Source organism: Osmerus mordax, chromosome 3, assembly GCF_038355195.1.
Source record: "Osmerus mordax isolate fOsmMor3 chromosome 3, fOsmMor3.pri, whole genome shotgun sequence".
Lineage (NCBI taxonomy): Eukaryota > Metazoa > Chordata > Actinopteri > Osmeriformes > Osmeridae > Osmerus > Osmerus mordax.
In genome coordinates this window covers 7,374,922-7,402,629 of record NC_090052.1, presented here as the reverse complement: position 1 = coordinate 7,402,629, position 27,708 = coordinate 7,374,922, and the positions used below count along the sequence as shown (strand labels likewise).

At 39.5% G+C, this 27,708-nt stretch overlaps 2 protein-coding genes and 1 long non-coding RNA gene across 5 annotated transcripts in view; 2 read left to right on the top strand and 1 right to left on the bottom strand.

Annotated features, from left to right (window-relative positions):
- Positions 1-1,096: 1,096 nt before the first annotated feature.
- LOC136937092 (uncharacterized) lies at positions 1,097-8,876 on the bottom strand. The gene is made up of 3 exons (XR_010875219.1): positions 8,562-8,876; positions 2,599-2,625; positions 1,097-1,907 (listed from the first exon to the last, which is right to left on the bottom strand). It is a non-coding gene; the product is annotated as an uncharacterized lncRNA (long non-coding RNA).
- Positions 7,909-18,846, top strand: LOC136937055 (myc-associated zinc finger protein). Of its 2 annotated transcripts, none has more exons than XM_067230809.1 (8): positions 7,909-8,647; positions 8,786-8,936; positions 16,117-16,490; positions 16,660-16,925; positions 17,126-17,189; positions 17,588-17,759; positions 17,923-18,289; positions 18,720-18,846. In XM_067230809.1, the coding sequence occupies exons 1-7, from the start codon at positions 8,615-8,617 to the stop codon at positions 18,237-18,239; spliced, it is 1,377 nt and encodes a 458-aa protein (XP_067086910.1). In that variant the 5' UTR covers positions 7,909-8,614; the 3' UTR covers positions 18,240-18,289; positions 18,720-18,846. The 2 variants fall into 2 exon arrangements, with proteins under 2 accessions (XP_067086910.1, XP_067086902.1); XM_067230801.1 differs by having other exon boundaries at positions 8,783-8,936.
- A 1,190-nt stretch (positions 18,847-20,036) lies between these two features.
- nlk1 (nemo-like kinase, type 1) overlaps positions 20,037-27,708 on the top strand; it is a 50,013-nt gene continuing 42,341 nt past the window's right edge. For both annotated transcript variants that reach the window (XM_067230788.1, XM_067230780.1), the window contains exon 1: positions 20,037-21,409. In XM_067230788.1, coding sequence (XP_067086889.1) covers positions 21,102-21,409 — 308 coding nt within the window. In that variant the 5' untranslated portion in view covers positions 20,037-21,101. The remainder of the gene's footprint in view (positions 21,410-27,708) is intronic.

Here is a 27,708-nt window from a genome sequence, read left to right as displayed (position 1 = left end):
AAGTCAAGATTCTTCCTATATTTACTCTTCCAGTATTCACGTCTTAGTTTCTGAAATTCACAATTTGTCCTATATTTGGTCAAATTATTATCCAACTTATATTTTTGTGACTCTTTGTGATATTTATCTTTAAGAATTTTTAGTTTTTGCTCTCTGTAATCAGAGTTATTCCAGTACTGTTCGCGTTTTTTCTTAGCTTTCGCGTTTTCTCCATTTAATTTCCTTTTCCTTAAACGTGTCTTCAAAAGATCAATCTCTCCAGGCTGACACATTCCTGCACAAACATTTCGTGCATCTCTCTGTTTAACACATTGTACAACTTCATAATGGTTACCTGTACAACTTCATAATGGTTACCTGTGTGGTTTAAGAAGATACAATTTTCTGTGCATGACTGTGGATTTGTAGTTGTGGGCCGGTGCGCATTCCATCTTCCATCATTAAAAGTCATTATAGTTGTGTCTAAAAAGTCAGCTGCAGCAAAAATGTCAATCTCTGTTGCCCATGAACCACAGTAATAAATTCTTGACTTGGTCACGTAGTCCTTTACAGATGTGTACTCATCTCTCAAATATAATTCAAACTCGGAACTGTTCTTTTCAAGGTGTTGCACAACAGACCGTCTAATTTTCAGATGCTTCTCTTCATGTTTACATATGCTAAAAGATAGGCTACGATAGAAAACAGTTTCCATCTGGCTTTATACTCTTAATTTTACAAGGACAACCCATGACATCAACGTTCGTTGCTACGCTACTCTGAACGTTTTCATTAGAAAGCTTTAAACGTGCACACAAAACATCCTGATCCTGTCGCGTTAGAGCTTTAAAAGGTTGTTCCTGAACTCTTACATCCCTAATAATGACATAATCTGTTCCTTGACTTGTTTGAATGGGTGTGTCTGTCATTGTTTTTGAGGACAGCGTCCTCCATGTTCGCAAACCATGTTCCCTGTTTTACAATAGCACATGTATTAGCACAAATGGTTAAGAGACATGCATCATGACTCAACACTGTTCGTTGTAACGCTACATCAAATGGCATGGCAACATCACGTACAGCATGGTCATAATCCTCAACATGAACAAATCCAGTAAACGACTCAGCAAAGTTTATTCTGAAATCAGAGTTCCACAATCTGTCTTGTTGGCAGCTCAGACACAGCAATGTAACCTCTTCCTCTGACATAGTCTCTTACTTTACCCTGAGCTCTCATTGATCTATACAGGCAAGTCCCTTTCACCAAAACATCATCTAAATCTCGAGTATTCCAAGTCAACACACTCTTAGTCTTGCTCTTCAAAACTGCAGTCAGACTGATGGCACCATACTGCTTGTTCTGTTCATCTCCAAACTGTGGATGACCTTGATGAAACGATCTCATCAGCACTGATCTCTCTGGAAAAGTAACAGGTTTAGTCAAGGAGAAACCATCATCAGTAACAGGGTGCTTGTTCACAGAGTTTCCCACAGTAGTTGGCATTGAGTTAGTTGGAGTTAGTTTGTCTGTTTGACAAAGGTGTACGGATACAGAGTCTGACATCTCATTGCAGAAACAGGTTGCACAAAGTTTTTGGTTGTTAGAGTTTGTAATAGTTTGTTTTTCAGAATTTGTAACAGTTTGTTTGTTGGTAGAGTTTGGTATAGTTGGTTGGTTTTCAGAGTTTGTAACAGTTTGTTTGTTGGTAGAGTTTGGTATAGTTGGTTGTTTTTCAGAGTTTGTAACAGTTTGTTTGTTGGTAGGATTTGGTAAAGTTTGTTTGGCCTTGGGATAGGGAGGTGGCCCAACCCCGATGGTTTAGCTTTTTTTTCATCAGGAAGTTTAACCTCGCCAGTGGACGCGTGGTCCTCTGGGGAGCAGCACACCTCTTCTTTGCTGCCCTGGATCGCTTGTTGGAAAGCGGCATCTAAATAAACACAGAAAAGCATCAGAAACTATGAAATGTCACATACCACACGACTGCTTAACTATTTCATAATCTTACATTATCATACCTTTATCCTCAACAGTTCTAGTATACAGACTATTGAGATGGTTAGGATTCTCAAAACACCAATCTCTATTTACTTTAGACATCCAATATTTATCCTTTATTCTATTTAAACTGTAAATTCTAATTGAAGTCTGTAAAATGTAAACATACAGAAACAGACTATTGACTATAAATACAAAATTAAGACCAATTGAGAAAAATGTATCTTTAAAGTGGCTTCAACATTAACCTAAAGTTTCACCAAAATAATCATGACAGTTGCTCACATAAAAGCAAACCTTACTGTTGAAATACTGCCAAGCCACTGATTCACATTTGAAATTATAAAACATAGCCTATAAGATGTTCCTGTAGGTAAATTAAATAAATCAACAGCATGGAGCAGGAATGGATGAATGACAAAATACCCAACTTGTACTTTACAAAATACTCCACTGAGCCCAACCATTGAATGTTCCCATAAGTTAATTTCCTGAAATGCATTAATTCACCAACCACATAACAGCTGGAACACTTTTCCCCCTACACCTATCAATCTTGCTTGCTTTATTCATATGCAAGTGTACAGTAAGCCACATCACATTCATCAATACCTTATGCTTACCTTCACTACAGCAGTCACAAGTTGTATCTGGAAAAGTTTAAGAATAAATGAAGGTTACTGTTAGTTTAAACAATGATAAAGACCAATTGTTAGATACCTAATATGCTAGCTAACGTTAACTTAAATGCTCATTGCATCCCCAACAGAATAAACAATTCAAACCAATGAGAATTAGTTGCTATCAAAACGTGGCAATTGGCATTCATTTCTCACAATACTAGAAACAGTGCTTTGTGATATGCGACATAGCAACCTGCACAACCAATAAAAAAAGTTATAGATTAACTTTATGCAGGGGGGAAACATAGGCGATTACGAGCTAAAACTCAAACATCTCTAAACCGTAACAATATACAAAACTTACATCCACCAACTTTAAATGGATAAAACCGTCTGCTAAATGCATAAATGTAAATATTACATTGCAAGAAGTAGCGAGGTGAAGTTAGTTTCATATTCGACATTCGTCTCACATTCGGAAAACGCTACTTTGCAGCGTCGAGTTAGGGACCGGGTGAAAATTACACATACAATTTTGAAAAATGATTACTTTTATCATATTTTTATGGATATAAAAACCAAACTGTCACCAGATTATTCTAATAATGTCTGGCCTACTTCCACACCCTTTATTTTTTCAATAAAGTTTTGAATAAAATTCAAATTAATCATTAATCTATGAAAATAGCATGAAATCCTCGCTAATCTCAATATATTTTTCAAACTTGTGTCAACAAATCTCAAATATACACCAGATTATTCTAATAATGTCTGGCCTACTTCCACACCCTTTACTTTTTCAATAAAACTTTTTTTTTAAATGATAGAAAATTGCTAATCTCTGAAAATAGCATGAAATCCTTGCTAATATCAATATCTTTTTCAAACTTGTTTCAAAAAATCTCAAATACACACCAGATTATTCTATTAATGTCTGGCCTACTTCCACACCCTGTCATTTTTCAATTATGTTTTTAAAAGAATGATAGAAAATCGCTAATCTCTGAAAATAGCATGAAATCTTCACTAATCTGAATAACTTTTCCAGACTTGTGTCTAAAAATCTCAAATATACACCAGATTATTCTAATAATGTCTGGCCTACTTCCACACCCTTTACTTTTTAAATTATGTTTTTAAAAGAATGATAGAAAATCGCTAATCTCTGAAAATAGCATGAAATCCTCGCTAATCTCAATATCTTTTTCAAACTTGTTTCAAAAAATCTCAAATACACACCAGATTATTCTAATAATGTCTGGCCTACATCCACAGCCTTTACTTTTTCAATAATGTTTTTAAAAGAATGATAGAAAATCGCTAATCTCAAAAAAATAGCATGAAATCGTTGCTAATATCAATATCCTTTTCAAATCTGTGTCAAAAAATCTCAAAAATACACCAGAGTATTTTAATAATGTCTGGCCTACTTCCACACCCTTTACTTTTCCAATAACGTTTTGAATAAAATTCCAATTAATCGCTAATCTATGAAAATAGCATGAAATCCTCGCTAATCTCAATATATTTTTCAAACTTGTTTAAAAAAATCTCAAATATACACCATATTATTCTAATAATGTCTGGCCTACTTCCACATCCTTTACTTTTTCAATGATGTTTTTAAAACAATGATAGAAAATCGCTAATCTCTGAAAATAGCATGAAATCTTCACTAATCTCAATAATTGTTCCAGATTTGTGTCTAATAATCTCAAATACACACCAGATTATTCTAATAATGTCTGGCCTACTTCCACACCCTTTACTTTTTAAATTATGTTTTTAAAAGAATGATAGAAAATCGCTAATCTCTGAAAATAGCAGGAAATCCTTGCTAATCTCAATATCTTTTTCAAACTTGTTTCAAAAAATCTCAAATAATGTCTGGCCTACTTCCACACCCTTTACTTTTTCAATAATGTTTTTAAAAGAATGATAGAAAATCGCTAATCTCTGAAAATAGCATGAAATCTTCACTAATCGTAATAACTTTTCCAGACTTGTGTCTAAAAATCTCAAATATACACCAGATTATTCTAATAATGTCTGGCCTACTTCCACACCCTTTTTTCAATTATGTTTTTAAAAGAGTGATAGAAAATCGCTAATCTCTGAAAATAGCATGAAATCCTTGCTAATCTCAATATCTGTTTCAAACTTGTTTAAAAAAATCTCAAATACACACCAGATTATTCTAATAATGTCTGGCCTACATCCACGGCCTTTACTTTTTCAATAATGCCTTTGTAAACTTTACAAACGCCTTTGTAAACCGAAATCGTTTTAACAAATCGAGGCGACAAAGCATTTGCAGACCTGTCGAGGAGTAAACATTTGGTTTCTTATATACTACAACAATACGTGGGAAGATCACAAATCAAACAGGTCGAATCTGGAGCAGACGCCATGTTGTCAGAGCAATCAGCTGCACTTGCACTGGTGACGTCACTACATCTCCAAGGCAACATATAAACAACATAAATTCGTCTTATGTCTGCTTCAGATACTTCTTTAAAACGGGAAGCGATTGCGGGGCGTTTTCGGACCTATGCAAAAACCATATTTGGTTGTTTACGTTTTTTTAGGCAATTGTTTGATTGTTAAGGTTTTTAAATGGTATGAAACTGTTTTTTTAATGTTTTTGTTAAATATGTTCCGCATTTCAACAGTTTAATCTTTAATCAGTTTAATCTTTTAAAATCAACTTTCATGTTAATAGTTTTTTTGGGAGGCATATGGATCAGCGTTCTCGTCGCGCCTCCTGTCAGTACCTGTTCTTATGCAGGGAAGCTAATGATCCTGATATATTTCTAAACACAACATCTCACAGTTCTCTGTTGATGGCAGGGCTCCAATTGATTTACAATTCTATATGTATGTGTAGAATATGTAATTATGCTAGTTTGAGACGACAATAGCTATGGAAATAAAGAGTGAATGCAATTATGGATTGAAGTTGGCTTTGTCCACATACAATTTGTCCATTTCACAACACCTTGTATTTCAAACACTGAGAAGTAGCCTAGCCTAAGGAATAACTTGTCCCTGTGAGAACCCTGTGACGGATGCCAACTTTCCACCAGCTTTCATTTTGACACGCATATTCAAGGCAAGGGGTAACCTCTAGAATCAGAGGAGCTTCCACTGTGTTCCCATAAAGTATCCCTGAAAAACCTGTGTGCTAGCGAATAACTGCCTACAACCACACAAATACAAGCTCCTATTCCAACTTTCTTGCGATGAAAGAAAGTGTAATGTGTTGCCTTTCACAAGCAAAAGCAAATCTAAGTGACTTATTTGGTTATTAAAATAATGGGCAATTAGAATAGTCCGTAATATACATACTTAGGGTAATTTATATGGATAGTATATACTAATAATGTATATTAGGTTATTATACATATTATTATCATCCATATAATAGTATCCATATTATACATGTGCATATTATGTATATTATATTATGAGTATAAACACATTTAAGTTTCTTATGTGTCTAACAAGTGTCTTTAAATGTGTTATCGTTGTGGTTGTCAGTTAAACATGTTTCCATCTGTTGGACCCCTGGTGCAAAGAAGCAAACGTTACACCATGAGTTAAATAATATCGGAAAACGGAACACCGTGAGCTACTCATGATGTTCCGAACAACGCCGGATGTCGCCGTTTTTTTATATTGTAACGTGTATCATTGGTTCAACATCATGTCAATCATAGCTCAGAAAGTTGCCAAGCGTTTTCCGGCAACTACGATGCTATCAGATTAGCTGTAGCCTTATTTTTGACAGTTGCAGCCTCATTTGAAGTCGCTATACGTCCGAGTTTGTACGGAACACCGTGAGTCTACAGTAGCTTTTGCAGTTGCACAACAAAGTCACGTAATGTGACGAGATTGAATTTAAAAGTATTTAAAAAACTCACCAGGGACAACGACAACATCGGCAAACCTGCACCATGGATTATTATATTTATGTCATCTTTAAATTCAGTGTCTGAACAGGACTGGGTGTGCAGGCACACATGATTAGTTTCTCCATCTTGATACTGAAACCTAGATTCTAGGTTAGAAATATTGACAATGACCAACAGTTGCTACGTTACAAGAAACAAGGAATCAATCCGATTGGCCAACGCTCTTCACTGTTCTACTGTTCAAACTACGTTTCTACGTCTTTCAATTATTAATACTTTTCGCCAAGAAACAGCACACAGACAAGGAATTTACTGTGGCAGGAAGGTGCACACATTAAACATATCATAATCTTAAATAAGTGTACAAGTCTAACTAATATTAATAAATAAAATGTAATAAAAATGTAAAAGGGTTAGAATGAAATAAAATGGCTCTAACATAACGCTTTAACATTTATGAAATTAAATAAGATACCCTTTTCATCACTCTTTTTTCTCCTTTTTCAACTCTGAAAAAATATTGCAATGCATAACAATGACAGATATACTTTTAACACTTTTTCTCACCATTTTCAGAATCAGAAAGGGATTTATTCGCCATGAAAGTTTGCACAGACAAGGAATTTGCTTTGGCAGGAAGGTGCATACAATAAACATATACCTAAAATTTAAATATGTGGACTAACTATACTAAGGGTACATAAACTAGCAGTACTAAGTGGAACTAGCAGTACTAAGTGGTACTTAGTACTGCTAGTTTTAGTACTTTTGTTTTTAAAGCACATACCTCTATTAAACATTTTGTAAAACCTTCACTATTCAAGCCATCAAAACAATCGTTTCAACTGCTTTCAGCAAACACACACATTTTCTTCAGGAAATGTACCTTTCTAGTTTTCCATCATTAAGTTCAGTTCCATCATGTAAATGTGATGGACCTCTGGCCCCTATTATAATTTTGGTAGGAAAAGGTCATAATTGAATTTAACATTACCCCACAGTTGATGGCAGTGTCGTCGTGCTTGCAAGCTGCATCTGCGCGTGCCTTTACCTTTAAGATGCGTGGGATATTGCCACTTGTCCGCCCTAGGTTTTCACTGATGTTCAATCAGATGTTTACTTGTGCATCCTCAACATTAATAGCCTCTTAATGTTTCATACAAAGGATTGTTTGCTGTCTGGAATGTATTTGGAATATTATTATCTGTCGGCAAAGAAATTGAAACGGCGGGGGTGAAAGGACGGGACAATTGAAAACATCGCACAGAGGAGAAGGGGCTCGAGAGGAGGGTGCATACACAAAACACTTTCCCTTTAAACTTGGGGAACAGCGCATGGGGATAGATAGAGGGGGAGAATAGATTAAAAAAAAAAGAAAGACAGTGAGGGTGGGTGGGATGGAGAGAGAAATTGAAAAAACGAGATGTCTCGATTGAAAAGCCTAGGCGGAGCCATGGTCTGCGGCCGATCAGGAACAGTAGCTAGGGACACGGTTTTTATGCAACACCGAGGCTTTGGAATTAATCGTTTTGGCCTTTCGGAGCTATCGCAATAAATGTCTCCTTCCCCCACGCATTATCAAAAAGCTGATTATAATTATTAACCTATTTACACCTCTCTGAATTTGCATGAATATTTCAGCATATCCTTTACTTTGAATATTTTGCTGTAATAAGCAATCTAAATGTATTTCATTTATATCCATCATTAAAAGCATGACATCAACCATTATGCCGTTTAGTTCTCGATAGTGTCAGCATATATGTCGAATCTTGAGAGTTATTCAATAACTACTACTACTGTGCTACTAAACAAAATTATTAACATGAGTTTAACGCTTAATTTTTAACATTCATGCTTATAAAGACAAGTGGGCATAACTGCCATATTTTACATTGCCTCAAAACTATCTGTATACAAGTATGCTCTTAATTCCTTGTTGAGCAACATGACAATAACTTCCACACAGACACTTATCCGACTTAGATTTTAAATAGAGACTATCAGTTTATAATAAGCGGACTACGTAGCCCTTAGCCTACAACTCACCTTTTTAATACAGTAACCTTTTCATAAAAAGTATTTGTTGTCGTTTGCCCAAAATGGATACTACTTGGAGTAATTTTCTGTTTCAGGTGAGTGACTGATCTATCTACCAACTGTGGGACTTCTCGCTCTCGCTCTCGCAAACCTATTTTCTAAAGTAAAAACTGGACTACACAACAAATGCTGTTCTCCCATAGGGGTATGACATATTTTCCTTATTTCAGCAGACTGCCCCATCACAAACCCAGTCTGATCCACCACTTCAATCAGAGCTTCTGCCAGATATGTCTGGCGTGGCCCAGAGCCCCCCTTCAGAGCACATAGCCCATCCCCCATCTACCGTTGACACAGCTGCGCTGAGTGAGGAGCCTTTACCTGGTGAGTTATCTGAATAAGGCAGATTATGACAATTGCTGTTGGATGGGAAGTAAAACCTTAGTTTGACAAAACCAGCATTTTGCAGTTTTATTTTGATCACACTCTTAGCTCAATTATAGTTTCTATCCATCATCTTCCGCTTATCCGGGGTTGGTTCATGGTGGCAGCAGACTAAGCAGGGTATTCCAGACGTCCCTCTCCCCAGAAATACTTTCCAGCTCCTCTGCACAGCACCACAATGGATTTAAATGAAAGAACTGAGATGCAATTTAAGTGCAGACTTTCAGCTTTAGCCTCTGAACAATCCTGTTAAATTAGCCTAAAATGCCTAATAAGGCATACCCAAAGTAAATTGAAAGCTGTTCTTGAACAATTCAGAGTACATGTGTGACAGGTATGTAACAGACGTGGCCAAGCTCCGTCACAAGGTCTATGGCCCGATGTTCGCCACTCGCTGGGCTCGAACACGCCACCTCTGACTTGCCAAGCTCGACCACTACCAGCTATGCCAACGAAAAGCTAGCTCTTCGTTGACGCGGGTGGCCTGTTATATACTTGAGAAGTGAGTTTCAGGGATTCACACCCGTTACACATGCATGGTCTCTTTTGAAAGGTGACACTCTGAAGTTATTTCCCCTTTCAGAAACTCTGTAAGTACTACTGGTTTTGAGTAATAGAAGCTTGAACACAATGAAATAGAACGTTTTTATTTCCACCTGAATTTGATTTTGCGTACAGATGCCTGCTGATGACTATAGGTGGGAGGTATTAGCTGAAGTCCAAAGTAGATTATAATACCACAAAAATATGAATATTTTACATGTTTTTATGAGGGTACATCCAGGCGTTTTCTAAAAGTGCCCTTTGGAGACTCCTAAAGGACCCAACTAACAGGTATAGGACCCCCTAACCTTTGGTAACCATGGTCAAATACTTTATCCATATTAGGATAAAAAGGTATTACTTTTCATAATTGTTGCCTCTAATGAAAGGTGGTACTTAGAGCTATCATATACCATATCCAGGTCCCCCATTAGTATTGCTGATACACAGCAACTGAAGCATAGTGCTTTATCTAATTCATCAGTATTTATGTCTGATACTTCCCCAGACTATTAATAATTGTTATTTTGATTTATGTACTTGAGTTGGTTGTACTTTTATTCATTTGCATTTATTTTTATTATTATTTCGACTTTGTATTTCAGAAAATACTGCTTGGTTTGTGATTTGAAGATCAATGAGTAATACTTGTAATACATGTAATTAATAATTACTAGTGAGGGCACAGTGCCCGTGATGCAGTCGGTGATTAAGATGCCAGTGAAACACACAAACACAGATTACTTGAATTATGGATAGGGCACAGTGCCCGCAATGATGTTGGTGACACACAGATTTTTGGAATTATAGATAGTGCTCGTGATGCAGCTAGCAATGACAGTTCTTCTCAGTGGCTATGGTACCTATATTTCTCAGATCACAATTTAAATTATCTGTCATCGTGCAATTTTTCATTATTTTAAACAAATTGCCAATGCTCTGATACATTCATGCACATGATTATGTAGCCTAAGAGGTGTTTGCAATGTTTATATCCATGTTTGTATTTTTTTCTTTGTGCTATGCAATGCTGTTAAATTGTCTTGGATATGACACGACAACTGACCGAGGAGACAAACTTTGTACGAACATTGTTTTTGTCACTATATCCATGCCTTTAGAAACTGGCAAAGGAGGTTAAAGTAGTAGGAATTGCACCCATGTCCGTGATGTGCACTGTCAGTGGCGGTTCTACATTGAATTACACCCAGGGCGAGACGCCCTTCGCGCACCCCCCTTCTATACAGCTAAAACAGCCTGGGGTCAAATTGACACCAAACATAATAGGACGGTTACATAAACATGCCCTTACACGCCAAATGTCTGTTATTACATGCTATATTAATATAACTTTTAGGGAGGAACACTTAGTTATGACGTTAAACTATACTTTGTCACGAAATATAGTTGTAGCAAATAGCAAATGTTCGTCTTTGAAACTACCTACAGATTTGAAAATTCCGTTGGCTAATTACAGGGCCTAACCTAAATAATGAAAATAAATAATAACTGAACTTGTAACAGTTTTGTTGCAAAGCACACTATTATGGTAAATGTTATCTCGTGTTCGTTGAGTTAAAACCGAGCCTATACCCATTTTTTTTTCAATTCGCCATTTCACACAATTAAAAAAAACATAAATGTGCAGGAACTTTAGGCCTATATTTATAATATTATGAATTGTCCATTCCATTTGGGAGACCTAAAACCGTGCCTAAAACCGCCCCTGTGCACTGTTGACTATTGTTGTCGTTGATTTGGTGTTGAGAATTATGTGCACATTTGCAATATGCGGATAGTTTTGACATCAGTAAACACATTGATTTATGTAACAAAATTCATTAATCTATACTGAAAGTATCCACTTTATATTGTTGTGCTGTTAGCTAGCTAGCATTTCATCCATAAAGGAAACCCTTTGAAAGCAGCACTGTGAACTAATTGTAGCTACTAACTGTTACGGGGGTGGTGTTGGTGGACCCAAGTGCACAACACAGACTAACAAAACGATGAGGTATGGTCCAGAAAGGGTTTAATGCCTGGGTTATTGCAGAGTGGAATGGCAGTGACAAAACAGACGGGACAGGCAGGGTAGGCTGTGCAGGGGTTTGGCAGGGTGGCAAGGTTGGCTGGTGATCCTGGAGGAACAGGTAAAAAACAGTTAGCAAAACAAATTATGATATGACAAAAACACTTCTAACTGACTATATTTAGTAGGTAACCACGAGCATGACTACCAAGGTAAACAAAATATAATATAATCGCTATAATACAGCGATAAATTATGTGAAAACCAGGGTTGATATACTGCAGGGCTGATGAGTTGATGGGAGACAGCTGTGGAGACTGAGGCAGTGTGTATGGGTAATTGGGAACCGAAGACCATGGACCACACCCACCGCAGGGAGACACAGAAACAAACAAAAACTGCCGCTAGGTGGCAGAGGTAGAGGGCATGACACTAACCTTACAGCTATACCTACTGAAATAACCGATCCACTTTAAATATTGTCTTTATCTTAGTTAGCTAGCCAGAATTTCATCAGTAAAATAGTCTTGGATTTGCTGTGACGTAAAAAAATATTGTCCCTGTGCCTGTTTTCGGCTCACTATTTCCATATCGTTTCGGGAGAGCCCTGGGTCAACCAAGCCCGAAAGCCTCCTTCTTCAGCATGACAGCTTCCTTCATTGCCGGTGTCCACGAGCAGGTTCTTAGGTTGCCGCCAGGACAGACACCGATTACCTTTTAGCCACAGCTCCTGCCAGCCACCTTTACAATGGAGGCCTTGAACATGGCCCACTCGGATTCCATGTCCCCTACCTCCCCTGTGATGCATGACAAATTCTTCTGGAGGAAGACCTTACAAACAGGGGCATCTGTCAGACATTCCCAGGCCACCCTTACTACATGTTTGGGTTTACCAGGTCTGTCTGGCAGTTTCCCCTCCTATCTGATCCAACTCACCACCAGTTCCAAAGCACCCGACCCCAATGCCTGTCCCTGCGGATGGTTGGCCCACAGGGTGGCAGCTCCATGTTGCTCTTTTGGGCTGTGCCCATCTGAGCACCATGGGTCAAGGCTAAGCCACCAGACGCTCGCTGCTGAGCTCCCCTCCCAGGTCTGGCTCCAGGAGGGTTTCCTGGTTTCCCTTTTCTGGGCGAGGTAATGCAGCTGCCTACTCTTCAATTCATATGGGATCTTGTGAATCGCTCTTAGTCTGTTCCCTCTACCAGGACCAATTTACCCTGGGAAGCCCTACCAGGAGCTGTTGCCCAGGACAACACAGCTCCCAGGATCAATGTTCCTTCTAATTGTTTTCCGCACTGAGCAAATAGAAATCTGTCTGAGCGCAAACCTTAGTACTGTGAGCAATTTGTGACCCGTTCTCTGCTGCAACCGATCAGCAGGCAATATAGAACGGCCTTAGCCATAAAGTAGGGGATGGGTGATATGGACAACATTAATATCATGATAATAATTACAGCAATATCTCATGTAATTATATGTTGAGATATTTATTAAAGTAGTATATGACTGACTCCATTGGGTGATTTTTAAAAAGTGTTTACAACAGGTATAGCAGAATGAACTTTTTGTGTCAAGTGACTTTTTAAGTAATCCAGTTTCCACTCGGCCCAAATTTTCCCGGTGGTAAACTCGCCTTTTATTTTAGCCTCTGAGCAATGTTTGCAGAGAACCCCGCTAGCTTCTTCTTCGCTAAATATATAAGAAAGCTTCACCAGCGTACCTGGACCATCGCTTGTGTCCATTTGAATGATTTAATCAAGCCATTCATGTTTAAAGATCCTGTAAAGTGGAATTAAAAACGAGTTTCAAGTTCACCACAGCACAGAATAATGTGTTATTAACTACCCATCCAAATTTGAATGAAAAAAAACACCAACAAGTATGTTAAATTAGGCTTTGAATTCGTAAGAAAATCAGCAGTCTTTGTTCGGGACTGGGGGGGCGTATCGCCTGAAGGAACTGAAGCTTGGCCCCCTCTCTCAAATAAGCTACCTACGACCCAGGTAATGGACGCTACGTCAAGCTGAACAAAACAGTATAGAATTAGAATGTATTTGTTCAATGAGTAAAACATACAGATGCATATAAATGAAATATTCCCCTGAGCTGTAACACAGGAGTAAACATTTACAGCGGAGACAGCAGACAGTGAGCTCTCCAACTACTTCTAGCACATTAGCTACCATTTCACCAAAATAACATCATTCTACTCCGAGTAGCCTAATATCAAGTTAGCGGTTTGCACTAATTATAGCAGAGATACCTCTGGAAAAGTTATCTAGTATAATTATAACAAGCACACAGAACTGAGTGATGAACTGCTGGCGGCGGTGGATGGTCCAGGTGCGACCGGAGGATGAACGGCCGGGGGGGGCGATGCTCGGTACGGCTCCGCTCTGCAAGAGAAGCCGTGTGTGGTGAACCCTGTCTGTGTCTGGTCAATGTTGAAACTGTCCGCCGTGAAATGGTCAGTGGCGCAGAGGCGGCTGTTGGAGTTTATCCGAAGCTTTCCATGAGCGTGGCTCTTCACAAAATCTATCCACCTATTTTTCCTTTCATTATCAACAGGGAACTTAAATGGCGTTGCAGCACAGCTGGAGTTCTTGCATCCAGGGAAGATGCAGTTGCGGGTGGCGGGAGACATCCTGAAGCTAGCTAGCTAGCTGATGTAAGCTACAATAACAGTACAGCAGGAGGAGCCATTCAGTGATCTGACGTAGATGGGGCGAAATTACGTAGATAGGGCATTTTTTGGCTCCGCCCATTAAAACCTGATCTGAAAACGGAAGAGAAACTGTTCTTCGGTCTAACTCCACATTTCAGTGCGACAAAGTTTTAGCGCTTTGCACATGCTTTCAGGAACTCATTTCACACTTATATAATGTACTTAGAAGCAAAACATGGAATTTACTTTACAGGATCTTTAAATGTAAAACTGCCCAAATGTAAAACTTTGGCCTCTAAAGGTAACGTTCCTGATTTTTGTTTAGCCATTGCTGCGTTGCTAGTCAAAGCTTGAGCTGAGCGAGAAATACACGTTAGATAGAATGTTCAAATGTAACATTATTATTGTAATTGTATTGTAATTGGCTGAGTAGCCTAGAGTGACATTGAAACGTATTAAGTTGTCTTCTCCGCATTTGGCCGATCAACTGAACATTACTAGTTTTTCTAAAATAATAATAAAACTAAATACTGATTTAATTTTGTGTGCGGTCTGAAAAATCTAGTGGACCTTCAACTGGTGTGCGCGGTCGCGCATGCGCGCAGCTTAGAGGGAACATTGCCCAGGATCACAGGTACACACAAACTCCTCCACTGCATTACGGTGGCGATTCTTTCGGGGTCACTTATAGGTTTTTCACTTAATGTCACTTATTGTTTTCCATGTGTAATCATGATTTGGTTGAATGTTTGACTCAAATGTCCTAGTTACAAATGTGTATATGTGTGGCGGCCTGCGGAAACCCTTCACATTGTGAAAATGTGACTTTCTGGGTATTACATATTTGGAAACTACTAACTCCCTTGAATACAAATCAGTTCACAAATCACTCAGATATCGTTATCACAACTGAAGTTACATCATTTTAAAGTTGACCTGTGTCAAAAAGTGATAAGGGAGAAAACTGCATTCAAAGATTCCATTCTAATTCTGTGGCGAACATGGAAAGGAAATCACGAAATGTTCGTAATCACGTTGTGAATGTAAATGTCAGTTTAAGTATAAGCTACATTAATAATTTCTCAGAAAGCTATTTGTAAGTTTAACAGCCTGACTTCATTGATCAGTTGTTTGGGGCTGCTGCAGTACTCAAAAGAGCAGGCAAACTGAGCATTTGATTTGACATGGCTTGAAAATATTGATAGCTGACATGTCCAAAAACAGTTGAAATTAACTGTTTTTCAAAAGTAATCTGTACTTTTTGTACATTACAATGAAGTTTAGCGTGTTAACTATACAAAACATAAAAAATCTCAATTTGGACAGAAAACGATTTTCGATCTTTCACGGCTTATAGCCAACAATGAGCGGCCGCGACATGCGACGGGTTTCCGCAGGCCGCCACACATATACTCTTAGAGCACACTTTCGGTCCACCTTCCAGTTTCAAGACACGTGTTCTTATTGAATACTTAATGACTTGAACATACTTACACATGCATGAGATGGGTAGGGGTAGAGGGATGTTGTCACATCAAAGCCATAGCTGCTACAGACAGGAAGGAACCACTCATGTCCTCTGGTTAATCATGAAAACAGCAAGCATACACACACATACACACACCTTATTTAGAGGTAAATTGAGAGATCCCACTATAAAGAAGGGGAGTTTCACAAAAAATACCTTTCCATGCTACCCCTGTGTCTCCTTGTGCCCATCACTTGTGTGTGTCAGGAATAAAAAAGAGGGGGGTGGAGAAGCGGTAATTGTATAAGAAAGTCCAGAAGATAGTTTTGATGCTACATATGGAAATTACACTGACTTTTACTGTCATTCACCCCTTTCTTCACACACAGCTCATTTTCTTTCCCCTTATTTTCAGTGAAATCAGTTTCAAAGACCAGTCGCTCAACTCATATCTGTGCCACATGTAATAAGCAGTTTAAGAACAGTTACAACCTTCGACGCCACCAGTCGGTACACACGGGCATCAAGATGAAGGACAGAGCAACCAGGGATAGAGAAGAGGGGGGCAAGGGGGGAGGAGGACGTGTGGAAAGACAAACTGTGCCTCTTTCCCTACTCCATCTCTCTCTTCCCCCTCCTCCTCTGCCACCCCAACCTGAGCCCCTCCCTCAACCCACCCCCCTTGATAACCAAGATAGCAAAACTGTGTCCATTGCAACAGCAACTGTTACCATGGCTGCAGCCCAGGCTATCCAAACTGCAGTGGTGGTTGTGGGGTCAATGGAACAGGTGGGTTGGAACTTTTGTGGCATGATGTGATTTGCTTTTCTTTCTTAGGGCGTATTCTTCACGAGATTAATTCGTTGTGAGAACAAAAAAATATCATGCAACCTTTGAACATAGAGTACTCGAAAACTATGTGGCTTTCGCTCAATGTCCCTCATACTTTCCCATATAGAACCCACCCAACCCCAACTTGAACACAAACCCAAACTCTACCCAAGTACGGAAAAACCATGCCTGTGAAGCATGTGGAAAGGCCTTCCGGGATGTGTACCATCTGAACCGTCACCGACTTTCTCACTCTGATGAAAAGCCCTACTCCTGTCCAATTTGTCAGCAGCGTTTCAAGAGGAAAGACCGCATGAGCTACCATGTGCGATCGCACCAGGGTGGGGTAGAGAAACCCTACGTGTGTCTGCACTGTGCCAAGGCTTTTTCACGGTGAGTAGTAAGTTGAATTGGTAGGTTTGGGTAGTTAGTGTTACCTTGATAAGGATTTATTTAAATTTGGTGCACTGTTCACCTTTGTTCTTTTACAGTGATGATCTCTCTCATTATACTTACACATGTACACAGAATATTGTATGAATTCACTTTTAGGCCTGTCTTGTTTTTTTACTTTGTAAATGTTGGTGTTTCAGACCTGACCATCTCAACAGTCATGTTCGACAGGTGCACTCCACTGAGAGACCCTTCAAGTGCACGGTAATCTCCACAGTCATACTCGTTGTCCATGTCCTTTTTGTCTCTGAAAGTACATTTGAGGACTTCATCTCAGTTTACAGTGAACAATACATGCAATAATACATTGTAATATTTCAATTGTGAACCACACTTTTTACATCAATATTTCAGACTTATGGGTTTTTATGAAGTTCTGATATTATTCCCTGACGTTTGACCTTTAATGCATCTTAGCTCTTCTGCCTTTTACTTGGTGTCTCACTTTCAACAAACACATTGTAAACATATAAGATACAGTAGTACTATAGTTCATCATGGCAACAGTGAGATAACATTGTTAATCTGTTGTTCATGAATTTGGTTGCGGACATGATTTCCTGCACACATCTATGCGTCTTTGTGTTTTATGTTCTGCACAGACCTGCACATCTGCATTTGCAACTCGGGACCGTCTTCGTGCCCATTTGATCCGCCATGAGGAGAAGGTGCCATGTCACATCTGTGGCAAGCTGCTATCAGCAGCCTACATCACTGATCACATGAGAGTCCACAACCAATCTCAGCACCATGCCTGCCACCTGTGCAACCGCAGTGAGCGCAACTATTTCCTTCAAATCAACATTAGTTTCAATGGATTTTACTTCTGTAGGATTTTTTACACCTACCCTGCTACATTATCTAAACCCTCTGTCTTAATAGACATCATCGTACTCAATCCCGCTCTTTCTGTTATGCTTTCTCTCTCTATTATCAGGCTTCACGACCCTCACCTATCTGCGTGTACATGCTCAGAAGCACCATGGGCAGGAGTGGAAGGAGAGTGGAGGGGCACGGGGCAGCTTTGGTGGAACAGGTGCTGGAGGAGTTTTGCTTTGCCAGTTATGCGGGGTCCAGTGCAAGACAATCACACAGCTTCAGGGTCACATGGGCACACACACAACTCCTCAAAGTGCCCCCAGTCCATCCAGCCCCTTGGGCACTACCAGCGTTGCCGTGACCGTTTCGGGTAGTGCCCCTGTGGGACTTCTGGTGACGGACTGCTCCAGCATCGCCCCACAGCCCCATAGTTAGCTTACCGGACTGAGGGGGGGGCTCAAGAGTGAACATTGAAGACTTCAGAGGTGAGAGTGCCAAGGCCGTAATCATAATATATATTGGGGACACCCCCCCCCCCCCCCCCCAATATTCAAATCTGCTCGAAATTCGCCCCCCCAATATATTGATATAAAAATATGAATAACATATAAATGTGCTACGCTACGACAGGCAACCACGCACGCTGTCCGAAATTATCATAAAAAATGTAATTCGTCCCCCCCAATGTTGACTCCATGGCTATGGCCTTGGAGAGTGCACATGACATTTCACATCACTCAGTCAGACAAGGTGTACAACCTCAAATTTATTTTGTCATTGTCTTATTGCATGTGCCAATTTTGAATGTTGTAATGCTGTTTTCGTACACATGCATGGGTGTGCGTGAAGACCATGAAGAGAGTTCAGTATGTCCTTACTACTTGCTTCTGTATGCTATTGTCCATATTCCAACAGACTTACGTCCTCCACTGCCAAAGGTGGATCGAGAACGAGAGATGACCATGAATTCCTCCAACTATTTGTCCAATCAGCCCTTACTGCCAAATTGTATACACTGCAGGACTTGATGCATAAGCTGAGCGGTGAGGGAGTCGGGCTAGTAATCCGAAGGTTGCCAGTTCGATTCCCGGTCATGCCAACTGACGTTGTGTCCTTGGGCAAGGCACTTCACCCTACTTGCCTCGGGGGAATGTCCCTGTACTTACTGTAAGTCGCTCTGGATAAGAGCGTCTGCTAAATGACTAAATGTAAATGTAAATGTAAATAAGCTCCAAATAGAGAAGATTTATTTGAATCTGTGATTATAAACTTCTCCCACTGCATAACAAGTCAAAGCTATTATATGCTTGCCTCAACACAAGACAAAACACAGTACAGTTATAAAGTACAAATACAGGGAACTATTGTGGTGTTCAGTTTTCCATCTCCCTTTGAACCCAAGTACAAAAGGCAATGTTCAAACCTGATACTGACCGCATCAGTAAAACATTTATATAGGCCTGAATGTCACCAGGTAAGTCACTCTTATAGAGAAATTTGTTCACTGACCAAAATAATAATTAAAGGGGTTTGACCTTCTGATAAAACAATTCTGACCACGGATTAAAAATTGAAATTCAAATGAAATGTACAATGTAACAGTAGAATCTGCCAACAAGCTATTTGTTCCCATTGGCCAATATTTACAAGGGGGGGGGGGGGGGGGGGATGAAATGGTGGAGGTCGGTTTAATTTCCTTTTGTATTATTTTCACAGATTACCCCCTGATCTCTTGACCTTTACAAATGCATCTCAGACCAAATTAATGTACAAATCCCCTACAACACATGGCCCGTCATGCATTTTGATATTGTCAAACTGAATGTTTATTTATAATGCTACTGTACTTCTTAGACACTGGATGTGCTACATTTATTGACTTACAATTATATTTCCGTTATAATTGTCTGGATGCTGATTTGTAATTTATCTCAAAGTGGAATTGATATGAAAAATAATTTGTATCTGTGAAATGTTTTGTGAGGCAGTGCGATATTGATGTTATTCTGTATAAATACCTGATAATAAAACATCAGACTGTAAAATGAACGTAAATATTACAATCAACGATCAGTGCTGGTGATGTGGAAAGACTGAATTATGTCGACTGAAATCACATTGCAATTATAATATGCGAAATCGCTGTACTCTATGGGGAGATTACAACGGTGTTCAAACCATCCCCCACACCCCCGAACTCAGAACTCCTCCTACTTAACTTGCTCGCACTATTAGAAACAGCTGACCAACAAAGAAGAAAATAAAGATTTTAGGAAATTGGAAAAGTTAGACGGAAGAAAAATCAACGATGGACTATTCATCGCTGTCGACGGCTCGTTAACGAACAATTTTCTTTGCAAACATTGGATACGTCATGGCTAGGTTAGGAAGCTAGCTAGCGAAATTGTAAGTCTAACGAGCAAATGTTAGCTTGCTATGGTTCTAGCAACACAACCGTAACCATACTTTCTGAACTGCCGAGCATGACCAGACTGCTGTGCTCTTATGTATAAAAAATTGGGATCTGGTATATTTTTATTATCGGGCATTTTGTTACACTTTTTATATTACAACTATATTCTTATACAAAAAATAAATAGGTCAAGGTAGCTTGCTGCCTAATTACAGAGCTTATGGGTCAAGGAACAGCTTAGGTATTGAATTGGCGCATGCCAGCTAGCTACAGTACGCTTTATCTAATGTCATTGACAATTCAATTGCCAATTTAATTGGCATACTCACGCTCGAGATGATTTGTTGTGTACGACAATCGGGCGCAGTGCAACCCATCTAAATGTACTTCGACGTTGACCTGCAATTGTACAAATTAAACCAGTGCTAGCTAACTTTTTATGCATTAGCTAAAGATAGCTAATGTACCTGATAGCAGAAACCAGACAAAGCATCCAGACATTGCTACGTAGCTAGCTATGTTACATGTCAAGTCAGCTTTGCATAGCCTTTTACCTCCTACTAGCACGTTAAAGTTAGTCTGTTGGTTAAATTGACCCACCAGCTATCTAATATGTTTGGTGGATAGCTAGTTATTAATCATAGCTAAAACATACTTCAATAAACCTTGTCCGCTTTCTAGCTGGACTGTTTGCCAAGCGAAACAATGATGTGTTCAGCTGTCAGCGCTGGTTTGGTAGCTATTTAGCTAACTTGGCACACACAAAGTAAATAGCAGATGAATGCAACTCCCATAGAAACGGCTAGGTAGGTAAAGCTCTAGTGGCTACGTTGCTAGCTGCTTATACTTAAAACACAGTTCCGTTTATAGGAGTTTGTAAAATAATGGCATTCCATAGTACGGGTCGGCAGGCGGTGTGTAGTAACTTGTTCCCTGGCTCTGAGTTAGGCCTTAAGTATTTCTGCGTCAACACATCCACTGGAGGTACTTCCACGGGCCTCAGTGCAACACCGAATCTGACTGGCCCCACTGCCCCGGCGGGGACTCCTCGCCACCCTACATCTCTTGGGGGAAGCACCGGCGGCGGTGCTGCTGTACCTCAGCCTTATAGTAACCCAGCCAGTGAAGTGCCAAGCCCAGCCGAAATGGAGCCGGATCGCCCAATCGGCTATGGAGCATTTGGTGTGGTCTGGTAAGTTGTTTCTTTTTAAGAGTTTATATTCAGTCTTCATGAGGAGGTTTCTCTTGACAAATATTCTGTATATGTAAAGTTCAGAATTTTTTTTCGTGTAGGTATGGCAGCCATTCCATTACAGTGTCTGTTGAATTCCAACACAAGCACACCTCATTCTAATTAACTAGTGCACAGTGCCCATGATGCAGTCGGGGATTAAGATGTCAGTGAACCACACAAATACAGATTACTGGAACTATAGATTGTGCACAGTGCTCGTGATAAAATTGATGGCACATACACAAATACACACACACACACACATATTTCTGTAATTATAGATAGGCGGTGCCTGTGATGCAGCTGGTGATGACAGTTCTTCTCAGTGGCTTTGGTAGGCTACATATATTTCTCAAATCACAATTGTTAGCGAGGCTAACAGATAAAAATTGAATCACCAAACAACAACCAAAAGGAAGGCTACCACCTTAATCTTAATCTAAACACCTAGTGCAAAAAAAAAAAAAGTGATGAGTGGTGAGGTGAAACCATTAACTACAACATATAACGGTAGTCTAACAGTTATCCTATTATTGGGCAGTTGGTCAGGGGGGTATTCCATCAACATACATTAAGGGGAAAAAGTATAATTTCGATAAATCTCACTAATTTCAGCAATAATTCCATAACTCTGGTTTATTGGTGTTCTAGCTAAGTAACCAACGTAACTTGTACCGCTGAACTAGCCTGCTCCGTGTCAGGCTAACAGTCAAGCTGAATTTAGCTGTGTTGTAAAGAATTTACAACGGGTGGAAACGGAACATCCTTGAGATGAGCAGCACTCTTGTTCTGCCTTTGTTTGGAAACACAAGTGCAGGCTTTTTTCTCACAATATGACCCAGCATGAATTAATTGACGTGTTCACTTTATCTCCAAAGAACACATTTAAGTAAACAAGTTAAGAAATCATGTAAACTGTTTTCAAAAGCCATTGGTTAATTGACATAAGGCCTAAACTAAGCAGTGCGTCTAGACAAGTTACAACCAATTATGGTGTGTCTGTTCCTCAACAACCCTGTGAATGAAGGTGCTCAGATTATACAAAGAACGTTGTCTCCACCAGCCCCAAGGGTCTTCAGAGACAGAAGTAATCCACTGTGCTTCTAGAGGTATTCAGCAGGCCCAGCATAGTTAATCTAGATAGATTTTTGTCATTCTTAAAAATGAAATAAAAAACGACAAGGAAGCAAACTCACAGTAGCCAAGCCTTGAACACTGTTCAGTCTTTCTGTATCTGTGTTTCTTACATGTGGGACATTCTTGTACAGGATTGGTGATTCAGAAAGATCTTGCAAAGGCAACTGTACAGGGCTGCGTTTCCCGATAACGATGGATCGTAGCAACGATCGATCAAAATAACGAAACCATCTATATTTCTTACATGCGTTTCCCAAACATGCTCGTAAGGAGTAGGCTAATCTATGTGCTTTCAAGAGCTACGAATTTTCAAGAGACACTTAAGCTACAGTGTCTTTGGGAACGGCCCGTAAAACTAAGATTCGTCGTATGATGGATTCGACGATCAATTTAGGCTTACAACGTTTTCGGGAAACGCAGCTCAGGGCTCTATGCGAGTATTTCACTAGCATTTGCCCCTAAAAACATATGTGCGAACCCAAACAATTATTCATGAGGACAGTGTGATTAAATAATACAATCTACGGTAATCTATTTTTCCCCACTGCTAATTGTTTAAAAATTACAAGTTCCACATTCCACAAGCAGCATGTGCCAACACAGTACAGTTTTCTGTGATGACGCAATCCAGTCAGAGAGAAAGGTGAAAAACACTGTAAAAAACTTGATACTATGATATTTCTAGTCCGCTCAACTCATAGAACCAACACCGGCTTTCCTTTGGATGAGCTATTAGCGCAAAAGCTAACGTTATGCTAGAAAGATTAAAAGGCAATAACATTGTGTACGGTTGACAAGCAGTAAATATAATTTTACAGTATGTTTGAGAAGATTTGTTAGCTAACCAGCCATGTCACTGTCCCAAAATCAATATCAAGATTTTCACGAACAAAGTATCGGCCATATAGCTACTAGTACTAGGCTACAGTACGTCCGCAACCTGTGGAGCGAGTTGAATAGAAAAGGTTTAGACCGTCCAGAAACTCCATACTTAAGCATATGAGAGGTGGGGGCAGGTTTGACACCCAGCCTTACAGTCTGGTTCACAACTGCATTAAAATCAAACCTTCCACAAAATCCAATCAATGACCTGAGGCCTGTTCCATAAAGGCCGCTCGAAAAAGCTAGACTTAAAGACCCAAACCTGACTTGAATTAGTTTAATTAGTCAAGCGTTCCCTAAAGGCCAATTTCACCTCACGCACTCCTACTAATTCAAGTCAGATTTAAGTAGTCAAGCTAATTGCGCGTGCACCCTATTCTTAAGCAGCCCGAGAGGTAAAACATGCATCATACAATCCAACACGGCAAAAAGCAATGCACACGGCCACGTGACTTCTTCCAGAAAGAACGTTCCCTTTAAGCCGTGTACTATGACAGCTCCCTCATCCACACGCCATGATTGACGTGAACGATAGGCTACATAGGTCGAAGTCCTTTTTTAGACCTTAACTTCGTTGATTAAAAAAACAGACACCTTCTAAACACATCTAAATTGACTTTTTTTTTTACATTGTTTTAAATAAATAGCCTACTATTCATAAATACATTATCCAGTAGCTGAACTTTTTCACATGGTTTTTGTGTCAGGAAAATGGAGGATAGATGTATGGATTTAGGTTTGTTTTGCAATTGTAGGCAACTGTTAACAATTATATAGCTATGATAAGGATTAGGGGTGTGAATCTTTCATGAAAAAGACGATCCGATTTGCATCTCGATAAATGGGCACGATACGATACAAGAAAAGATGCATGTTGATAAAAAACGATTCAGTGCGATTCGATGCAGTTCAATAATTGAAAATATTCTGAAAGAGTTCTTTTCATTTGTTCAATGAATATGAACAAACATTTTATTGTGAAATTAGTCTGTATGTAGTTTGTCTCACATATACAAATTGTATTTCAGTAATGGCACACATTGCAGCCAAAGAAATACACCATAAGAAAAAAAAAAAAAAAAAATTGGTATAAAGTATATTAGAAAAATTAATAGGTTGTAATTGCCACTCGTTCAGCACTTGAAAGTTTAGCCTTCAGGTCAGTCTTTGTTTTTATGTACAGCTCGGGTATGCATTTATCGCTGAAATGCTGTCTACACTGTATCTTGTACCTCGGCTCTCACTCTTTCAGCAATTCACAAAATCCGTCATTTTCGATGAAGCTGTATGGTCTGAGGTCCAGCGCGATGAAACGAGCCACAAGTGTCGTAATTGTCTTAGCCCTCGCCGAGTTGTAACTAAGTTGTGGCTGATGGAGAAACTGTGATATATTTCTGTTCTCGAATGGGGTTATGTTTGTGCTGCTCGATGCAGTGCTAGCATCAAGTTCGGCATCACTGGCATGGTGTCTCGAGATGTGAGTGCTGAGATTCGTGGTACTGCCACTGTACTAAATTACTGCCCTACATAACTTACAAATAGCTTCACTTTTTATAGAAGCCAAAGGTCTTCCAAACTTTCGATCTGAGTTTCGATGGCGCATTGAAAATGTGTTCGCTGTGGTCAGACATCATTTCAAACAGACTGGCATGTTCTGAGCATGTCACCGTCTGTTCTGTTATTCAAAGGTGTAGCGGCACGCCTGATAGGTTTATGCTATGCGGGCTTTGGCCAATGACAGGGTGTCATTGTTCTGACTGAGCTCAAATGCACCAAGTCAGTGAGTGAGGGTTTTGCATAGCAACTTAACGGAGAGACAAACACTTGTGAACCGGTTCATAACTTTTAAATCGGGGCAACAACCGGTTCATGTCATTTTAAAACCGATACGGGACTTCACGCATCGATGTAGTCGTATCTTACACGCTAAAAACAGATATCGATAGTATCGGTTATTTTTTACACCCCTAATAATTATACTCGGATAATTTAGATTGAGATATAGGCCTATGCCTGATGCCTAAACATTTGAAATCACAAACTACCATATAGCCATACGTTTAATGTGGCTATGGTGTGTATCAAGTCATTGTTCATTATTGTTTAATGCATTAGGCTAAATGTTGTAGCCTATGTAGGTTATTTAAGTTGATTTTCTATAAATGTAGCCTACATATTGAACTGATGAGAATAAGAAAATAAGTAAATCATCGTTTTCCCGTTGGGTCAGTGTTACAGGAACTTCTGGTTACGTAACAACACGGTCTAAGCCTGACAATTAGTCTGCCCTGGACCAGGCTAGTTTTGAAGCATTAAGTTACCATAGTAACTGAGTTTGAACTACTTTGAACCAGCTGAATGGAACCGAATGAACTAGAAATGAGTCCAACTAACTGACATACGTCTGGCTTATTCGGTAAACTCGCTTTATGGAACAGGCCTCTGGACTCTTCTCTCCCTCTCCTGTCGTCAGTTTATTTTAATGTTACTCAATCATCAGCGGTTCTTCAAGGACAGTCAGAATTTATATTAGCAGCAAGTAAGATTGGATTGCTCGAACAATAGGGAATTAAATATGTTGACCAACTTATTTTTCTGTACTCACAGTTGTGTATTTATATATAAGAGTAGTAGGCTAACGTTAAGTTTTGAGTTGATGGCGAGCGCGAGACGCAGAAATTGATGCCAATAAGTTTCTGAATGGAAAGTTTACTTTAACCCTCGTGCTGCCTTCGGGTCACATGACCCAAAGGTTCATAACAAACCATCGTTGTGTTTACCCAATTTTACCCAATACAAAAACAAATAAAAATTATTTTCTTTTAACCTTCGCAATGTGGGGGGGTCTGAGACAGCCCAACGGTTAAAAGAAAATGCTTCACTTTGTTTTTGTATGCGGTAAAGTTGTCGCAATACGACGGTGGGTCACAATGACTGATGGGTCAGAATGACCCGAAGATAACACAAGGGTTAAAAAAGTTGCCAAATGGTTCCATTGACAAGACCAAAGTAATCTGTGTGTTTTGTCGTTGTGAACTGAGCTATCATCGCAGCACGTCCAGTCTGAAATACCACTTGATGGCCAAACACACAGCTGATGCGAATTCTCCACCCCCTCGTCAAAACCAGGCGATTGCACTTGCATTGCATTGTTGTTTTCAATTTAAAATAAAACATTTGCACTAAGCAAGCCAATTCACTTTTCCATGTTGATAAGAGCATTAAAATGAGAAAAAATAATGGGACAAAAGAAATCAAGGGGTGTTGAGAATAGATAAAAATGTGTGATTAATTGCGAGTTAACTATGACATTAATGCGATTAATCGCGATGAAATATTGTAATAGTTTGACAGCACTAGTAAAGATGTAGTTTAACTGTTTATGTAATGTTGGATAGAACGTTAGACTGGTCACTGTATCAGCTCACAGTAGGCACATACTGTGCAGTAGGCTACAGGGCTCTACACTAACCTTTTCCACTGGTGGCACTTGCGCAACTAACTTTTTCAGTTACTGGCGCAAAACACAATTTGGTCGCACAAATTATTTATAGTAAGCCGCTCTGGCTAATAATGAACTTGTATTGCATACAGATGTGCACTTTAAAGGTCCCATGGCATGAACATTTCACTTTGAGGTTATTTAACGTTAATATGAGTTCCCCTAGCCTGCCTTTGGTCCCCCAGTGGGTATACATTTTGATAGGTGTAAACCAAGCCCTGGGTATTCTTCTCCGCCTTTTGAGAAAATTAAAGCTCAAATGCTCCGATCTGAAAACCTTATGTTGTCATAAGGGGAAAGGTTACCTCCCCTTTCTCTGCTTTGCCCCCACAGAGAATTTGGCCCACCAATGAGAAAATGAGTGAGCACGATATTGGTCTTTCCTCAAGAGACATCATGGCTTGCAATGGCAGTTAGCCCCGCCTCTCCTCCTCATAGCATTTAAAGCTACTGACACAGAAATGTATGGATGTCCCCACTCAGTCGACTAGTCGATTTTCTGGTCGATATGCTCTTGGTCGACTAAGATTTTAGTCGAGCTGCCGTATGGCAGTGTGAGATCTGATTCCCGCTTGTGTCATCATTGCTGAATTAACGAAACGTTCTACATAAATTGTAGATTATATTATTTAAGACAAATAAAGCAACTCTAAAAATATATAATTTAAAAGAAAAGGTGTTACTGTTTTCCCTTTCGTTAATCTGCGCTTTGTTTTGTTTTGTTTTTTTGCACACG